At 43.2% G+C, this 19,109-nt stretch overlaps 1 protein-coding gene across 2 annotated transcripts in view; it reads left to right on the forward strand.

Annotated features, from left to right (window-relative positions):
* Positions 1 to 19,109, forward strand: part of LOC110590951 (synuclein alpha interacting protein) — a 163,279-nt gene that overhangs the window by 107,557 nt on the left and 36,613 nt on the right. For both annotated transcript variants that reach the window (XM_021701821.1, XM_021701820.2), the window contains exons 4-5: positions 15,525 to 16,393; positions 18,033 to 18,212. In XM_021701821.1, the coding sequence (XP_021557496.1) occupies positions 15,525 to 16,393; positions 18,033 to 18,212 (1,049 nt within the window). The remainder of the gene's footprint in view (positions 1 to 15,524; positions 16,394 to 18,032; positions 18,213 to 19,109) is intronic.

A 19,109-nucleotide genomic window follows, 5' to 3' on the forward strand; every position in this document is an offset into this window, starting at 1 on the left:
ATGACCTGAGCTGAAGGCAGTCGCTTAACCAACTGAGCCACCCAGGCGCCCCCATCTCTGCCTTTAATCCATTAACACTTAGCTTATGTTTCTGAGAGAAAGGCTACAAGTCAGTATGGGGCAAGACAGGAGCAGGGGGGCTATTGAAAAGTTAAAAGTAAAACTCTGGTAGTGTTGCAAGTAACGTAAGGGGCTCGAAGGAGCAGAGCATCGATACATCGCACACTTGGACCTTGCTCTCTTCATTTGCACATTTCTTGTCTTTCCTTAGCCATAGCTATAAATACCACAGCTCCCTGGTGTTCTAAAACTTTACTAGCATTGGGGAATTAAGAAAGAAATGAGACAATGTAAAGGGAGAGGAACCTTAGGGGAAGGGGACCCAGTCTCCTCTCCCCTGATTTAGTTTATTTTTATTGGACTCTGAGAAACATGTTTCACACCCTCAAAATTGATACAGAAATCTTGGTAGAAGTGATTTCAAGGAAGTGTGCAGGAGGCAAGGATGAAAATTCGGAAGCAGGGAGATAAGCATCATTTAGGCAGGAAGGGAAAGACTTGAAGCTGAGCGACAAGGAAGAAGTGATACCGAAGCCAAGTGCCTTGTACCTTGCATGGCCTCCAAAGTTCGTTCCTGTCGTAAGGGAGACTGGTTTCCTAGTCCTGTCTTCCCAATCCAAGGCAGAAGTGTGAGTGTGTGTTAAGGGTGTGGGGGCGGGGATACTAGTTTTGGAACTTCATAGCATCTCTGAGAGCATCCCGCTTCTGGCTGGAAACATCTCCTTTTCCTTTTGTCTCCCAAAATTAAATGCACTCTATCTTCCCATTTAAAATGAGCCCTCCTTGGGGCATCTGGATGGCTCAGTCAGTTAAGCATCTGCCTTGGGCTCAGGTCATGATCCCAGGGTCCTGAGATCAAGTCCCGCATCGGTCTCCCTGCTCAGCAGGGGGTCTGCTTCTCCCTCTGCCTGCTGTTCCCCCTGCTTTGCGCTCTCTCTCTCTGACAAATAAATAAATAAAATCTTTAAAAAAATGAGCCCTCTTTGTCCACACACCTCCTTTGCTCTGACTCTTCCCTTAAAAAAATAAAAGTGATAAAAGAAACTCAAGTCATAGAAACAATCCTAGAATCTCATAGTTGAAGGATCCTCGGAAAGAGTCAAGAGTGAACGCAGAAGTCCAGACCCTTTGGGGGCACCTCACAGAGTGGCCCAGGGCCAGAGCCAGCACCATGGGCATCACCTGGGAGCTTGGAAAGGCAGACTCTCAGACCTTCCCTCCAGACCCCCGGATCAGAATCTGCATTTTGTAACAAGCTCTCCACGTGATTGGTGCATATTCAAGTTTGAGGAGCACTGATTTAGGACACGCTGGTGCTCACCCAGTGTCCGTGATGAGTGTCACTCTGAGCTCAAAACCAAGCAATAGTTCCCCAAGGGGGTTCTCAAGACATCGAGTGGGAAACTCCTATGGCCTTTAGGGCCCTGAGTGATCTTCTCCTGGTTCAGCGAGCTTCCTCGCATGCCCCCTCCCCCCACAGTCTGCTGCCGCAGCAGGGAACCTTCTTCAGTTCTTCCAGTGTGCTCTGTTTTCCATGTGACATTTCCTTCTTCCACCTCCCGCTTCATCTCTCCTCAGGACCCCTTTACCTGACTCCCAAAACCACCACGTTCCAATAGAAATACAATGCAAGCCACTGACATGATTTATTTTTTTTTCTAAGAACCACATTTTAAAACTATAAACCAATGAGATTAATTTAATATCTTTAATTTAACCCAATACATCAAAACTGTTATTTGAACGTGGGTCACCAGCCACATTTTAGCTGCTCAAGAGCCACAGGTGTCTAGTGGTTCCCATTTGGGACAGTTTGAGCCTAGATGATATTAGCGCTGCTCTACCAACTTCCTCTATTATTTCCTAGCTCCCTATAGCTTCCTCCTCTTCAAATATCTGCGTCTCAAAAAACTATTAACAATATGTTAGTTTAATATCAGTTTTCTCTAGTAGACTAAGTGCTATGTCTCTTGTTTATTATGGAATCCCCAGCGCCTGACGCTGGTGCCTTGTGTGTATCTGAGGGATGGATGAGCAAATGAAGGTGTGACGAGGCGAAAGAAAGCCTCCCTTCTTTGGCTTTTGTATCATAACTGAGGTATGAGCCAGCTGATCGTTTGCTCCTTTTCATTTGGTATGACACCCTGATCCTTCAGCTTCCCTCTTTTATCTGTATCTGTACTGTCAGTATCCTTCTCTCTGCGGGGTCATTACCCTCATCCAACAAACACTCTCTGATCATCTCCTGTCTTAAAAAGCAAGCAAACAGGGGGCACCTGGGTGGCTCAGTCGGCTAAGCATCAGACTTGATTTCGGCTCTGGTCATGATCTCAGGGTTGTGAGTTTGAACCCCACGTAGGGCTCTGCACTGAGTGTGAAGCCTGCTTAAGATTCTTTCTCTCCCTCTCCCTCTGCCCCCCCAACGTCCCACCCCTGCATGCGTGCTCACTCTCTCCCTCTCTTAAAAAAAAAAGCAAACAAACAATGCCCCCTCTGGTGACTCCCACCCTGGTTCTCTGTTCCTTCCTCTCCCAGCCCCCTCTACCACTTCCAAGTACAGCCAACGTACTATAAAGAGTTAGGGGAACCCCCATCTCCAGCCCTCCCCCCTCCTTCACTTGAAGTATCTCCAGCCTGACCTCCATCTCCCTAGGGAAGGCCACGACTTCCATGTTGTCACATCTGCTGACACGGATACTCTCCTCTCTCTTGGCCCCTATTTGAGACTATTGACCACTCCTTTCTGGAAGCATTCTCCTCTCTTGGCTTTGTGATACCACCTATCTCCTCATTTTTCTACCAATATTCTGACGTCTCCTTATCTCCTTTGCAAGTCCTCCTCCTTCTTTACTTGGACTTCAAATATCCAAGTGGGGCTTCTGTATTCAATAGGACCCTCTCTCCTCTCAGTCTCCAAGTCTCTCTGGGTTGGGAGCTCATCCACTGTCATGGCCTCAGATGTAACTTACATGCTGCTTCTGCTTGCCTGGGCTTCCAGCCACCTCCTTACGTGCCAGCCGCATGTCTATGTTGGAAGTCTTGTGGAATTCTAAGAGGAATCCTTGAATCCCATTCCCCGACTTGTTCCTCCTCAGGCGCTCCCTCAGTCATGGGCATTCAGTTTACTGATACACCCACTCAGGGACTGCAGCCAGAATTCTCTCTCTCCCTCACACTCCCCATCAGCCTATCACCAGGTTCTGAGTCATCTGTGCTCAAAGTATGTGCCCATCTGCCCCCTTCTCTCCATCTCCTTCCTCAGCCACCAGCTAGGACAGGCCACCTTTGTGTTTCATCTGGGTTAACAGCATGAACTAGTCCTCACCCATTTCTTCATCACTAACCCTTGTGCACCCTCTGTTTCCACAGAGTGGGAAGAAGGATGCATTTTAATTTGCAAAGTGGATCATTTCACTTCTCTCTGAAATCCCCCCAGGACACCCCATTTCTGTTAAAATTCTTTGTTGTGGCCAGGATACGCCCAAATGAGTTTGGCCCCTGACAACCTTCCCCAACCTCATCTTTGGTAGCTTTCGCCCTGGTTCACTGTGCTCTAGATGTAAGAGCTATAGAACCTGCCAGATTCTTTCCCACTTTAGGCATTCGAAAATGTGCTCCCTTCTACCCAGATCACCACAAAATGATCTCATCTCTTACATTTTCCCTCAGATTTTCACATAGTTGGCTTCTCGTGAACCCTGGTCTTACCTTAAACGTCACCTCTGTGATGAGACTTCTCAGCTGCTGTCTTCTAGTACCTTCTGCGTTCCCTTCAAAGCACTTTGCATTTTGTAATTTCTTATTCATCTGTATGCTTGCTTTACTGTCTGGTTCTCTCATTAGGACAGGGATTATGTCTATTTCATTCACCTCTGCACCCCTCTATTTCATTCACCTCTGCACCCCTGGAACCATGTGCACAGAACCATGTGCTACTATGTGTTGAATGAATGGACCCTATAAGAGTATTTTAGCATTCTGTCAATTTAACCCTTCTGAACAGGCTTTATCATATTCCCGTATCTCTTGCTTACATACGAGATTGCCATGTTTCACCAGTTGAAAGAATTGGCAGCTGAAAGAACAAATTCTCGGTGATAAGATGACCCTAAATTTAAGCTAATGCCACTAATGATAAACAAAGTAGGGAAATTCTTCCACTCAACTGTTTCTAAGAAAAGTTGTTACGGAAAACCATTTTCCTAACTTTGCTCCCATCCGGAAGCCTCTCAGCAAGTGGTTACCAAAACCAAGGCAGGGAGCAGGGTTTGGGATTTAGGTCCACATGAATCTGAAATGAGCTCAACCAAGTTTTACCACTGGTTTCTGGGATTCCTTTACCTATATGTGACCCAAATAGAGAAAATATGAGGACACCTTGGTGGCTCAGTCGGTTAAACGTCTGCCTTTGCCTCAGGTCATGATCCCAGGGTCCTGGGATCGAGTCCCGTATCGGGCTCCTTGCTCAGAGTGGGAGCCTGCTTCTCCTTCTCCCCCTCCCCCCACTCATGCTTGCATGCTCTCGCTCTCTCTCAAATAAATAAAATCTTAAAAAATATATATGAATAAGGAATAATTGTAATTTTGATAAGGCAGCTATGCCCTGTCATGGAAAGAAAGCTGGAGTCAGGGAACCTCGGTGTTGGCGGAAGAGTCAGCAAGCTCTGCGATTTGCAACATAACACTTAAAATTCCCAGAGTTCTCATTTATTTCAAGCGAGACTATGCAAGAACTGCTCATCCATCCTGCAGAGTTGTTGCACAAACCCCTAAGGAAACCATACCCTTGGCCTTGTACTCAGAAACTTAGAAAGCCTTACACAAATATATGGTATTAGCAATTTTAAAATGTTATACGCAAAGAACGAATCATGGAACACTACATCAAAAACTAATGATGTAATATATGGTGACTAACATAACATAATAAAAAATGTTAGATGGAGGAAATTTTAGGAACATTCCAATTTAAAAAATATCATTTTGAGAAATTCGTAAAATACGCAGAAGTGGTTTTTTTTTTCTCCATTGTTTATAGTGGTGCTTGTGAAGTGTCTACCATACTGCACCAGGAGACAGAAGAAAGTAACTCTGCCATTCATTTATGCTGGGAAAAGCCTCTGTCTGCACTTTGCTTTTGTTCAGCTGTACCTGCTCTTTCTCTCAGAGGCCTTGTAACTAAAAACCATGGTCCAGGTGGGAGCTCTTGTGAACAGACCCCAGGAGGGCTGTCAAGAGAAGAGTAAGCTCCAGGCCAACTCTAGGCCTCGCTCCCCTTTCTCCTCCCCTCCAGACCTTAAACTGTGTTCCTCTCAAAAATGAGACCATGTTTCACAGACTTACCACTTCGCTTCTCATGGAAAATAGGATTCATTTCACTTTTACCAGAAAACAGGAGGGAATACTCTTCTTATACCCTGAAGGCATACCCATCTTCTCTTTCTTTTTCTTGGGTCTAAAGCTCTATTTCTAATGGAAATACCTAGCTCCATATTTAGAAATCAAATCCTCAGACACTGGGGGAGTCAGCAGTTGGAGATGGAGAATAGAGAAATGGGGAGTAGAGGGTAGAGAGGAAGGATTTTCCCACCCCCACACGTCCTCCACCTGCCTCTCCTTCTCTCCCTCACAGAAGAGCGGTAACTTGGTATTCTTTGTCCTTGGCAGTTGATCAACACTGTAAAACATCGCCACCTTCAGTTAAAACTGGTGTGTGTCTGCACTTTGCAGAGAGCACACCGGGCCTCCTAACACTTTCCAGATACCACCCAGAGCAAGCTGTCCTCTGTTTCAGTGCTTCTCTGCTTGATGAGCTTCTTCACTGTCCCTTGTCCTGTGTCTCTCTCTGCAATTCAGCAGAGGGAGGGAGTGAATGAAAGGAAGGAGCCTGGAACAGGGGCCTGGAATGAATACAAGACTTAATGCACTCAAGAGGTTTGGCTAATGGCAAAGCGAAGGTCAGCAAATTTTTTGGATGACAGAATGACTCTGAAACCGTGGACTTTCTTCAGACCCACCAACTGCTCTTCTACGTAAACTGTGCTTTCAAAGCTCGAAGGTTTAAAGTTGTCAAAATATTGAGTCTGATTTCATGACAGAATGTGCCTCTTTGGTGAAGTATCTTTTCTGTCTAGTGCAGTAAGGGCTTGAGGATTTCTGGGAGTTTTCACAGAACGAAGAAATGGGTACAGATAGGGCACAAAGTTATATGAGCAAGTCTGGACAACAGTGGGTAGAGCTGGAAATAACGAAATGTGAATCTGACACTTCCAACAGCTGCCTGATACCAATAGCCACTTAAAGTCAGAACTTGAGAACCAAAGCAGTGAATCTTTCCCAATAGTATTTAATGTCTTAAGGTAAATAAATCATTGGTTGCTATTTTTATAATGAGAAAGTGCTCTGTTTTCCCCCTTCAGACTCACAATACCCTCAATAAAGGGTCTATGGCATCAATGAAAGAGATGAACAAGCAATTCCGTGGGAACATTCCAGAAACATGCATTCCTCACATGGGTTCTTCCCAACATAATGGCCCTACACAATTCTCCAAATGCAGAGTTAACTCAACCCTTGTTTTGGATCAGGTTACATTCTAGTCTCCGGGCCTGGTGCAGAAGAGCACCCATCAGGTCATCCACCCTCAGACTCCAGACCCTTCCTCCCACTGTCACGAGATGGTATAAGTCACCTGTCGCCATTCCTTCCAGAGCCTGAAGTGTTTGCAATAAGTGGGTCCACTGCAGATTTAAGTTTACAGTGGCTTAACGAAACTCATGACTAAGGCTGACACTCCCAATCTTTCATAATGTCCCTCAAGTGTAAAAATAGAAGGATATGGAATGTTGGAGAACTTAGCAGGTATGTCCTTGAAGGTGCCTGGACTTCTGGTAGCTATAGATGTGGAGTGTGTTGTTATGTACATTTTAAGGCAATTGTGAGTAAAACTGATTATTTTGTTTCTCGTGGAAAATAGAATTCATTTAGCTTTTACAGTCAATAGTAGGAAAACACTCTTTTATCCTAAAGACATAACCCTTTTCTTTCTCTTCTTGATGTCTAAAGCTAATTTTCTAATAGGGACACGTAACTCCATATTTAGAAGTAAAATAAATAGGCATCTGGGGAGCCAGCATTGACGTTTGGTCTCGAAAATTGTATCCACCGTTGCAATACCAAACTGTACATTATCTTCCTAAGGAAATACTAATTTATCAGTCCCAAGAGCCAACGAGTTGTTCTGTGTCAGCAATCAGCTTAGCCTCATAATTATAAATTTGTAAGGATCTGTTGAAAGACATGGATCCAGAAGAATTATAGTGTTTCATAGTGAGTCACTTAGAAGAGAGAGCCCTGTTATTTGTAGACATTCCATATAGTCATAGAAATTTAGAGATGGATCAGGTCTTAGCAATCATATAGTCTAACCCTTTTATTTTACACATGAAGAAATCAAGGCTTGGAACTTATTGTAGGAAATACATGAAAATATTTCCATATGCAGCACATCTTCTAAATGTCTATCTTCAGTACATTGCTAACACTGCCTTTGAAATATTCAACGCAGTGTGCCCCAAATGTGGCAAGGGTGACTCATTGTTACAAGATGACTGATATTTATGGACCATACTTTGCATCTTTAGGCTAGCATATTCCTTTCTTCCTTTCCTCCCACCCTCCTCCCTTCATTCATTCATTCATTCATTAAAAGATAAGCCACTGGGCCCCCATATCTGTGAGATGCTATGCTAGACAGATGGCTGATTATAAACACAAGGAGGTTCATGAGCAATCTTTGCCTTAGAGGAACTCTCAAGACAGACGGTGAGACAGATGCATGTGTGAAGAGTTGCAAAAGAGCTTCATAAATATCCAACTCTAGGTACGGGCAAGTATATCTCAGGGCGCTGAGAAGCAAGGAGTAATGGTTTCCTGGGAGAGTCGGGCGAAGTGCACCGTGGAGGTAACCCTGAGGGGAATCTCCTCAGATGAGCCTTGTCTCAGGCAGAGAAAGCAGTCAGGGCACTGTCGGAAGAGAGGGATCTTGCCCAAAGGCAGGAGCACTGAAGGAAGAACATGGTGTGTCCAGAATTGGGGAGTTTAGCAATGGAGGGTGCAGGGGGGAATTAGTGATGTGGGATGATGGGTGCTTTGATGAGAAGATAAATTAGAAAATAAATACAGGCATACCTCCTTTTTATTGTGCTTCATTTTTTTCGCACTTTCCAAATACTACATTTTTTATTTTATTTTTTTATAAATTGAAGTTTTGTGGCAGTACTGTGTCAAACAAGTCTGTCTGCGCCATTTTTCCAACAGCATTTGCTCACTTCATGTCTCTGTCACATTTTGGTCATTCTCACAATTTTTCGATTTTTTTCATTCTTACTATGTGTGTTAGGTTGATCGATGATCCATGATCTTTGCTGTTACTCTTGTAATTGTTTTGGAGCTCATAAGCCACACCTATATCAGATGGCAAACTTAATCGATAAAGGTTGTGTGTGTTCCCACTGCTCCACCAACCAGCTATTTTCCCATCTCTCTGCCTCTCCTCCGGCCTCTCTGTTCCCTGAGACTCACTCACCAATATGAAATTAGGCCAGTCAGTTATCCTACAAGGACCTCTCGGGGTTCAAATGAAAGGAAGAGTTGCATGTCTCTACTTCAGATCAAAAGCTGGAAATGATTAAGCTTAGTGAGAAAGACATGATCCAAAGCCCGGACAGGCTGAAAGCTAGGCCTCTTGCACCCAACAGTCAGGTTGTGAAGGCAAGGTAAAAATTCTGGAAGGAAATTAAAAGTGCTGCTCCAGTGAACACACGAATGATAAGAAAGCAAAACAGCCTTCTTGCTGATATGGAGAGAGTTTTAGTTTAGTAGTCCCATTAGAAGATCAAAGCAGCCACAACATTGCCTTGAGCCAAAGCCTCATCGAGAACATCAATTATGTGAAGGCTGAGAGAGGTGAGGAAGCAGAAGAAAAGTTGGAAGCTAGCAGATGTTGGTTCATGAAATTTAAGGAAAGAAGCTCTTTCTGTAACAGAAAAGTGCAAGGGGAAGCAGCTCGTGCTGATATAGAAGCTGCAGCAAGTTCTCTGGAAGATCTAGCTAGGATCATTCACGAAGGTGGCTCCACCAAACAGCAGATTTTCAATGTAGATGGAACAACCCTCTGTCAGAAGAAGATGCCATCTAGGACTTTCATAGCTAGAGAGGAGAAGTCAGGTCCTGGCTTCAAGGGACAGGTGACTCTCCTGTTAGGGGCTAACGTAGCTGGAGACTTTAAGTTGAAGCCAATGCTCATTTGCCATTCTGAAGATCCTAGGGCCCTCAAGAATTACGCTAAATTTACTCTGCCTGTGCTTTGCATATGGAACAACAAAACCCAGATGACAGCACATCTGTTTACAACATGGTTTACTGAATATTTTAAGCCCACTGTTGATACCTGCCACTCAGGAAAAAAAAGATTTCTTTCAAAATGTCGCTGCTCATTAACCTGGTCACCCAAGAGCTCTGATGGAGATGGACAATGACATGAATGTTGTTTTCATGCCTGCTAATACAGCATTCATTCTGTAGCCTATGGATCAAGGAGTCATTTTGACTTTCAAGTCTTGTTATTGAAGAAATACATTTTGGAAGGCTATAGCTAACATAGGTGGTGATTCCTCTGATGGCTGTGGGCAGGGTAAACTGAAAACCTTCTGGGAAGGATTCACCATTCTAGATAACATGAAGCACATCCATGATTCATGAGAAGACGTCAAAATACCAACATTCACAGGAGTTTGGAAGAAATTGATTCCACCTCTCATGGATGACTTTGAGAGGTTCAAGACTTCCATGAAGGAAGTCACTGCAGATGTGGTGGAAACATCAAGAGAACTAGAATTGGAAGTAGAGCCTGAAGATGGGACTGAATTGCTGCAATCTCATGATAAAACTTGAATGGATGATAAGTTGCTTCTTATGGATGAGCAAAGATGGAATCTACTCCTGGGGAAGATGCCGTGAAGATTGCTGAAATGACAACAACGGATTTAGAACAGGACATAAACTTAGTTGATCAAACAGTGGCAGGGTTTGAGAGGATTGTGTCCAATTTTGAAAGAAATTCAACTTTTGGGCAAATGTTATCAAACAGCATCACATGCTATAGAGAAATCATTAGTGAGTCAATGTGGCAAAATGTCATTGTTGTGTTACTTTAAGAAATTGCCACAGCCAGCCCAGCACCCACCACTGGGATGGGTCATCAGCCATCTACATCAAGGCAAGACCCTCCATTAGCCAAAAGATGATGACTCACTGAAAGGTCAGATGATGGTTAGCATTTTTCAGCAATAAAGTATTTTTGGTTAAGGTATGTACATTGTTTTTTGGACCTAATGCAATTACATACTTAATAACGAGGACATAACTTTTATACACACTGGGGATCCAGAAAATTAATTTGACTTTATTGTGATATTCCCTTTGTCGTAACGATCTGGAATTAAATCTGCAAGTCTCTGAGGTATGCCTGTGGAAAAAAAAAAAAAAAACCTGCTACATCTATGCTAAGGAATTTAGTTACTATCCTGAAAGCCAGTTTCCCAAACCTTAGTAATTTAAATATTATTTCCACAATATGTGTTAAATCCAAAGCCGCCTTATATTATTTTTGCTCTCCCTGTAAACTACTCGTGCTATTATTTGTTTAACATTTTCCTCAAATGTCTTACTTTAAAACATACCTATTTTCGAAAGAAACTTCACATCAGTATTGTAAATATAAAACCAACGTCAGGGATGGCTGGGTGGATCATTCAGTTAAGTGTCTGCCTTCGGCTCAGGTCATGATCCTAGAGTCCCAGGATCGAGCCCTGCATCGGGCTCCCTGCTCAGTGAGGAGTCTGCATCTTCTTCTGCCCCTCAGCCTGCTTGTGCTTTCTCTCGCTCACTCTCTCTTAAATAAATAAATAAAATCTTAAAAAAAAAATGTCACTTGCAGTCAATTCAAGATCATCATTAAAATGAATGTGATGAAAATATTTTTTTTTTAAGATTTTATTTATTTGCGAGAGAGAGAATGAGAGACAGAGAGCATGAGAGGGAGGAGGGTCAGAGGGAGAAGCAGACTCCCTGCTGAGCAGGGAGCCTGATGTGGGACTCGATCTTGGGACTCCAGGATCATGACCTGAGCCGAAGGCAGTTGCTTAACCAACTGAGCCACCCAGGCGCCCTGAATGTGATGAAAATAAAACATTCCTGTTAACTCTTTGCTCCTGAAAGTCTCCTAGCCTGAGGCCTGCAGTCTCATTATTTTAAAGGGAGATGGTAAGTTTGGGAGAGGAGTTAAATTCACTGTAGCACCAAACTGAGATTCCTTGAATGAGTTAGGTGGGAGAGAGTTGAACGGCATATGGTTCCCTTATTCTCTAAGTCAGGAGTATTCGGTATGGTTCCTGTGTGCCATCTTCGATACTGCAGGGATATGCATGCTACATAGGGGGAAATGTCATAGGCCATACAGGGCCACCTGAGGATTCTGAGCTAAGAAGTGACAAAATCAGACCTATGTGAAGAGGGATAACTCAGGACTAGAAAAGAAGACCAGAGAAGTAGCTAGAACTTTGTAGAGGATATGCAAGGGTTCCCATGTGGTCCAGTTAGTATAATAAGGCTGGAAAAGAGGGATCAGATTTGAGAAAAATTTTTGATCAGGCCACAGCAGGAGTTGGTGCCTGGAGGGATGAGAGATGCAGGTCAAGGAAAGAGAAGGGCCAGCGATGCTCCGCAGGGAGATTGCTTGGGAAACTGCATGAGTGGTCATCTGACCCAGGCCAAGATTACAAAGAAGAGATAGTAGAGCATGTGTGCTTGATGAGTAGGAGAAAGGGAGGGAGCAAGTAAGGGAAGGGAGGGGTGAGACCCCTGCTTTGGAACATGCTGCCTGTGACAAATATGCACCCATTCTAGGCTCACGTTAAATGTTTGTTGAAGATACGGGCTAAGTGTGGATGGTCAGCAGGCCACTGGAAACCACCTTGCTGGAGTTCAGAGACATTTCCAATGACAGTTAGATTGGAAGAGATCACCGTGGCCTATAAGTCGGCCTCAAAAACACTTGCATCTACTTCATGACCATTTCAGAAAATTTGTGACATAATCAGGTAGACAGTTTTAAGGTATACTAGACATGTTTTACTTTCGTAAGCTGTTAAAAATGAATCCATTCAACAAAAAAATCATTAAGAACCTATTTATATAAAGCAATTTGCTAAGTGCTGTGAGGGATAGAGAGATAAATTAGACACAGACCCTGTTCTCATAGAGCTTGTAAAGATCTAATAAGATAATAGATAAGATTTTCAGGGATTTAAAGCTTAATGTATGAGGCCTTTATTAATGATTTCCAGAAAACAAATTTAGCCTCAAAATCTCTCTATTAACCATAGTCTGAACTTTGTTTTCTTGTGTTATTAGAAATTGATGATGGTGTTGGGGTAGAACAACAATATAAATGAAATTTGGGATAGACTTATAGAATTGGAAGTTAAAACCTTGTCAATGTAGCCCTTTTTCTTATGTTGTGCTTAAAATGTTCATTTTCCCAGCTTAGGAGAAATAATCTAAAGTTTTGTCTTATGTGTAGCATAAAATTGCCCTTCCCCCTCAGATGAGTATATGTAGTAATAAATTGGAGCATTCTCATGAGACTCTCTTGAATAATCAATTTCACATAACTGGGATTTTTTTTTTCCTGGTCAACAAGACACAGACTAGAAAGCATAGATTTCACTCTGAGCCTAAAAAAAGAGTGAGGTTTGAAGAAGACGAAGGACAACAAGACTAATGTTGATGCCCCTTCTTTAGTTTCTAGACCCTTCTGTGGAAAGAAGTGTTTTCATAAGACTCAGACAAAATTCATTTCCATAGAGCATTCTTAATGGCTCTTGTCAGTAAAAACAGCTGGGAAACATATGGTATCCATTTCCCTGTATCACTTGGAAAAAATTTCACATGTAAATAAAGCCAACATAAAAGAGTAGCCCTTTGAACCCGCGACCTTATACAATACATAAATATATAGGTACAATGCACTCGTTGTATTGGTCCACTAAGTTATGTGACTTTAAAATTTTTTTATTACATCCTGAGATGCACATTTTCAAGAAGTTCCAAAGGAATCAAGGTAATTGGCAAAATATTAGCAAATACCATCCCTAATAATAAATATGTATCTCTGAAATGTCATTGGAGTACACACACACACACACACACACACACGTTGGCCACTGTATTTTAAGCTTTTCAGAAAAATTGATGGATAAAATTAAAGGCATATTTACACATTATAAACTTTACATCCGCTATCTCTCTGCTGTTTTAAATAAGTAACCATGTGTTCTTGAAAGGAAGAGAGGAAAGCTTGGCAGAAATTTCTGGCAGACAATTTTTCATAGCTTCACATTTTTAGGGAAAAATGGACCTATAAAGGATAGGAAATCTTTTAAATTTATAATGGACCAACTGGAATTAGTCTTTGCCTTTGCATATTTACATTTCATAAATAACTTTAGAAAATCCAGCTCTCATTGGTGATTATCACTCCTCTGAGTTTATTAACAGAACTTTTGTCCCCTGTGATATTAAGCTGTAAATCCCTCAGAAGGATGCGCTTTGGGCATTTACAAGGAGATTTAATGCATTGCACAAAGTGAGATTCAAATTCAAATACTAGCATTTGTTAATTGTCTGCTCTGTGCCAAGTACTGTGTACAGTTTAGAACCAGAGCCAACGAGAGGGAAGAGAGGGAGCAGCTTAACAGCATCTAGATACCTTCCTTCCCTTCTGGAACATTCTTGTTAATACCTGTTCCTTACTGGGTGGAATCCAGGCCTCCCTTCACAGCTCATAGTATTCTCTTCATAGATTTTAAAGGTCTTGGAACTAGACCACTTAGTGCAGACCGTCTGAAAAAGCCCATGGCAAACTGTGGTCTCTTTGGGGGGAAAGACCCCACCCACCAGCAGTTACATAGCATTCAGTCTCAGAATAGTTACTCTCACCTCCTTAGCTCGCTTCCAGAACTTCTCTGAATCTTTTTAGAACACATTGCAATAGGAACAAGATTGACCAGTGATCTAAATTTGGGGAACTTTTAATAACTTTCACCCCTAAAAGTAGTGGTAGCCAGGGACTGTCCTAGAAGTTACAGACCTGAATATACCCCATCTCTTTTATTCTTTGGTCGTGTCCAGTAGCAAAGAATGGACACAAGCACATGCTTTTAGATTAAATTCTTCCTAACTGTTGTTGTTCCAGAAGAGGAGAGTGGGATGGGAGGCCCCTAGATGGAGGGCATGTCCTGAAACCTTCCCCCTTTGAAGGGGGATGGTATAAATGTAATTGGAAAGGGAAGAGTCCATACACTAGTGGCCTACAAGTTTCCAAAGGTGCCGGGTCATCTGTCTAGTCAGGGGAGTATCCCAGAGAGGAAGCAGGGTCATCATGAGGGAGGAGACTGTGGTCCGTCATCCTGCACCAGGAGAAGGCACAGGGTTGCCTTCCATGAGGCTAACAGGGAGAGATGGTGTTCTTATCTTTAACCTCCAGATGCATTGCTGTTTCACTGTACACTTGGTCTCTACCAGACGCTCACTCAAAGGCAAACCAGACAATCTTTATCTAAGCTTTGCAGAGAAAGGAGAAGAAAGAAAGAAAAAAGCCCACCATCTGTACATCTCGCTCTCCCTTTGCAACTCCTTCTCCTCCTGGCTGCTCCCAGCTTTGCCAACATTGGAGGGCCTCCTTGACTCTTACAACATGTTCCGTTGTGAAGTGTTAATACATGATGTTGCTGTGTCATATGCCAGAGAGCACTGGGAAATGCCCCTGAGTGATGCTTCACTGGGATACCCATCTGTGGTGGACAGTCACCCAATGGGTCACAGTTTCAGTTTGCCCAATATTAAATAATTTACCCATTTTTTATGTGGGACTTCTTAAGCTTTAGGGGTATACATATATGTATGTATGCATTTGCGCATATGCGTGTGTGTGTACATCCCTTCTCTCCCCAAACTACTTTGGAAGTTCATTTAACCCAGAGGATCTGACCTCCCATTTCTGTTTTTCAGGGTGGTGACAAGTATCCTAATCCTCCCAAAGAGGTATAGCCATCCAGGGAATGAACCTAAAAATCTGTCTGGATCTGTTTGTTTGTTTTAGCTGTCTGCTTTTCCATGAATACTATTTTAATTAATTTTGAGCCAATAGGCCATAACTTTTATCCCTCACTGTTTTCCAGTGGTAAGTATGAACTGTTTGGTATGATACACGTCTCTCTCAGTCATCCCTCAGACAGGGGCTTTCTTTGAGCATAACGTAAGTGGACTACGCCTGCCTGTGTGGCCAAGATACTTTCGGCGTTTCAGTGTAATACTCTCCTCTTGTATTTATTTCTAAACAGTTTCTAGCTCGAGCTGGAATTGCAACGTGTCGGCTCTCATGACAAACACGCAAAAGCCCACAGGAATCGCGGATGTGTACAGTAAGTTCCGTCCTGTGAAGCGAGTTTCCCCGCTGAAACATCAGCCAGAGACTCTGGAGAACAATGAAAGCGATGACCAGAAGAACCAGAAGGTGGAGTACCAGAAAGGGGGTGATTCCGACCCAGGCCCCCAACCCGAGGAGCTCAGCCCTGGAGATGGAGACAGTGGTCCCCAAAGTAAGAGCACCGAGCCCAGCACCTTGCTGGGGGAGCTGGAGCATTATGACCTTGACATGGATGAGATTCTGGATGTGCCTTACATTAAATCCAGTCAACAGCTTGCCTCTTTCACCAAGGTGACTCCAGAGAAGAGAATTCTGGGTTTGTGCACCACCATCAATGGCCTTTCTGGCAAAGCCTGCTCCCCCGGAAGTGCTGAGAGCTCACCAGCCAACATGACACCATTCTGTGTTCTTTCGCCCGTGAAAAGCCCTCACTTGAGAAAAGCGTCCTCGGCCGTTCGCGAGCAGCAAAAGCTTTCCGGGGAAGAGTCTGAGAGCTCACCGCCTCTGGTGAAGTGTGGCTCTGCATATGAGCCCGAGACCCAGACTAAGGACTTCCTCATCAAGACCTTTAATGATCCTCCGAGTCAAAAACGCGAGAAGGCAACGCCAGACGGCCAGCTCAGGGCCTTCCATCCTCAGCCTGCAGCCACAGAACCCAAACTAGAAGAGCCGATCGGGGGCGTGAACTGGACCAGCACCCAAGGCCCAGAAGAAAGGAGTGAGTACCTGAAAAAAGTAAAAAGCATCTTGAACATCGTTAAGGAAGGACAGATATCTCTCCTGGTAAGTATGATCTCATTCCATCATCTAGAGACTTCAGTTCTATCAGCTCCATTAGGAGTAACAGAATGATGAGCGTTTCTTCCCATTCTTGCTTCATCTTTACTCATAGCCTGAGTTAGATGATGTGCCTCTTGAATTTTAAAATACAAAATTAGGAGGTCAGTACAGGGAGAAAACAAACGGCTATAGAGGGAGTGTTATTCCACTTGAACTGTGCACGAATCTGTGCATGAATCTGACCATAATCTAAAACAAAAACAAAACAAAGTCCAGCCCTTGCTTTAATGTGAATCTGAATGTCTTTCTTTTCCCTGTTCAAATGGATCCCAGTGCTCTCACTTCGTTACTTGTGGGGATGTTGGTCCCTTGGTGGTGGGCCTGCCAGATACATGAACAGAGGGTCTTCTGTTTTATCCTGATCATTATTCAGAAGACTTGGACCAGGAAGTTGGAAAACATTTGCAGATAGAAGCTTACCCTAGAGCTTGGTTGCCCTCTGACCTCCATGGAGTTTTTACCAAGTTCCAGCGCTTCGTGTCTAGGGAACATGAAGAAGCTTTCCAAAGATTTGAGTCACAGAGTTAACATGATGTAAGAAAAGTCTGTTCTGCTTAGGCTCAGAGAGAGCTCAACTGAAATCACACTCCATCTGCCTGCATTGTTCTTTTCTGGCTTGCAGACTTGGATCAAACAGTAGCAAGCCTGGGCTGGTACTATGATGTTAATTAAAGTCTCACTTGAGAAAGCATCACAGCTTGGCAGTGTGATTCCACTTAGGGTAAAGCCATGCAGAGATAAGTACAGTGTGCCTGGTCTATTGTTGTCTGACTGTTGTCATAGGATGATAGGATTGAACACTTTTACTAAAAAAGTAATATTTTTTTTTTCTCCTGAAAATAGCTTTTCTATTTCTCCTGGCTCTTCCTCTCTTTTTCCCTCTGGTTTATTCTTTTCTTCTGTCCATCCCATGTTTTCATGTTTCCCAGATGGTAACACCTCTTGAGTCACCCAACAGTCTCTATCAACCATGTCATATGCAGGGAACTAAGCTTCACTAGAGGTGAGAACACTAAAGGCCAGGTATAGCCTCCAGGTGCCCCAGGACTCTGTTTGGGGTGCAAGTGTCTGGAAAAATCCTGTGGTAGCTCTAGATGTGGCAGCCATCAGATAGCTTGCAATCAAAGCCAGTTCTCTGTCGTTCAAGGCAAACCAGATGGTGGAGAGAAGTAGTTCTTTCATTCAACAAACCTACAACAGAGGATAAAACACAGTCTGGCCGTCAGCACTTAGCAGTTGAATGGAGGAGACAGAGAGGGAACCTGCCAATTAGCATAAATGTCATTGCAGTTGTTTAGAAAACCATCTTGGCGCCTCCGCAAACTCACTGACCGAGCCCGGTCACCATGTCTCCCATGAAGATAAGTCCCTTGAGGACTCAGGTTCTAAAGGATAGGATAGCAAAAACTGTAATGGAAAGTCATTAGCATTAATAGTAGGGAATTTCTGACTTATTAGATCCCCAGGATGGCCACCAGAGCTCCTGGAAACTCATCTCTTCTTCCCAGGGCCCACAGTGAAACCCCCATAGCATCTCATTCTGATTCTTGACTTAAGTGTTCTAATCTTACCGTCTATACAGCCACACCTCGCTGCCGACAACCTAGACAAAATTCATGACGAAAATGGCAACAATCTCTTACATGTGGCCGCATCGCAGGGACACGCCGAATGTCTGCAGCACCTCACCTCTTTGATGGGAGAAGATTGCCTCAGTGAGCGAAACATAGAGAAGTTGACTCCAGCGGGCCTGGCCATCAAGGTGATGATGGGTTGGGGGCTGGACCCGCCACCGCTAAAAGTTTCTTTTTGAAGATTCCTATTGAGCTAAGTTGGAGAGATGAGTACAGGAAGAGAGTAGCGTGATACACCAAGCAAATGGCAAATGAGCCTACTACATTTAAGAGAGTAATCATTTCAGGTACTAACTGCTTTGAGCTTTGGCGACTACATTCCAATTTATTGTGCAACGAGGGTAAACTTCAAGTCAGCTAATAAAGAGGAAGGAAAATGATCTATTGTGGTTCTCAGAACTTTCGTTATTCATGGTGACTGCAATTTAGATTTTAACCACACCTGGATTTATCTGCGACTGTTTCATGTTTTCCTAATGTGAGTATAATGAGCGAGACAAATGAGGAAAAGGTGTATTTTAAGGAAAGATAGCTCTCAGGAGTATTTCAGATAATAAAGCAGGCTTCTAACAGATCACATCTGAAGTGTAAATGTCTTCAGTACCAAGAGTTGTTTAGAATGTCAGGGCCTAGTTTTGAGTGTAGTGTCAACTGGGATAGAGTTAAAACTTAGAAATTGTGAGTCAAGGAAACATGGTCTTTTATAGCTCACTGCAGTGAGTGCCTCTGTAAAACATAACACATCGCTAGAAGGTTAGCTATTAAACTACAATTACTTTTAAGATCTTTGGCAAATAAGTGTAGAATTCAGTCATATTTATGAAGAAGCCAGAAGCGAAGTTCAGGGAAATATAATACATCTTGTGCTTCTGCATATGTGCTCTGCTTTACATAATAGTTATGTCTTCTAAAAGCTGAATAATCATTTTTAGAAATGGAATTATTTTTGAAATTTACTAGGGGAACTTGCTAGTTAAAGAGATCCACTTGTGTATTCACTGAAGAACATGTTACATTTGAAAAAC

This window comes from Neomonachus schauinslandi, chromosome 7 (assembly GCF_002201575.2).
Source record: "Neomonachus schauinslandi chromosome 7, ASM220157v2, whole genome shotgun sequence".
Lineage (NCBI taxonomy): Eukaryota > Metazoa > Chordata > Mammalia > Carnivora > Phocidae > Neomonachus > Neomonachus schauinslandi.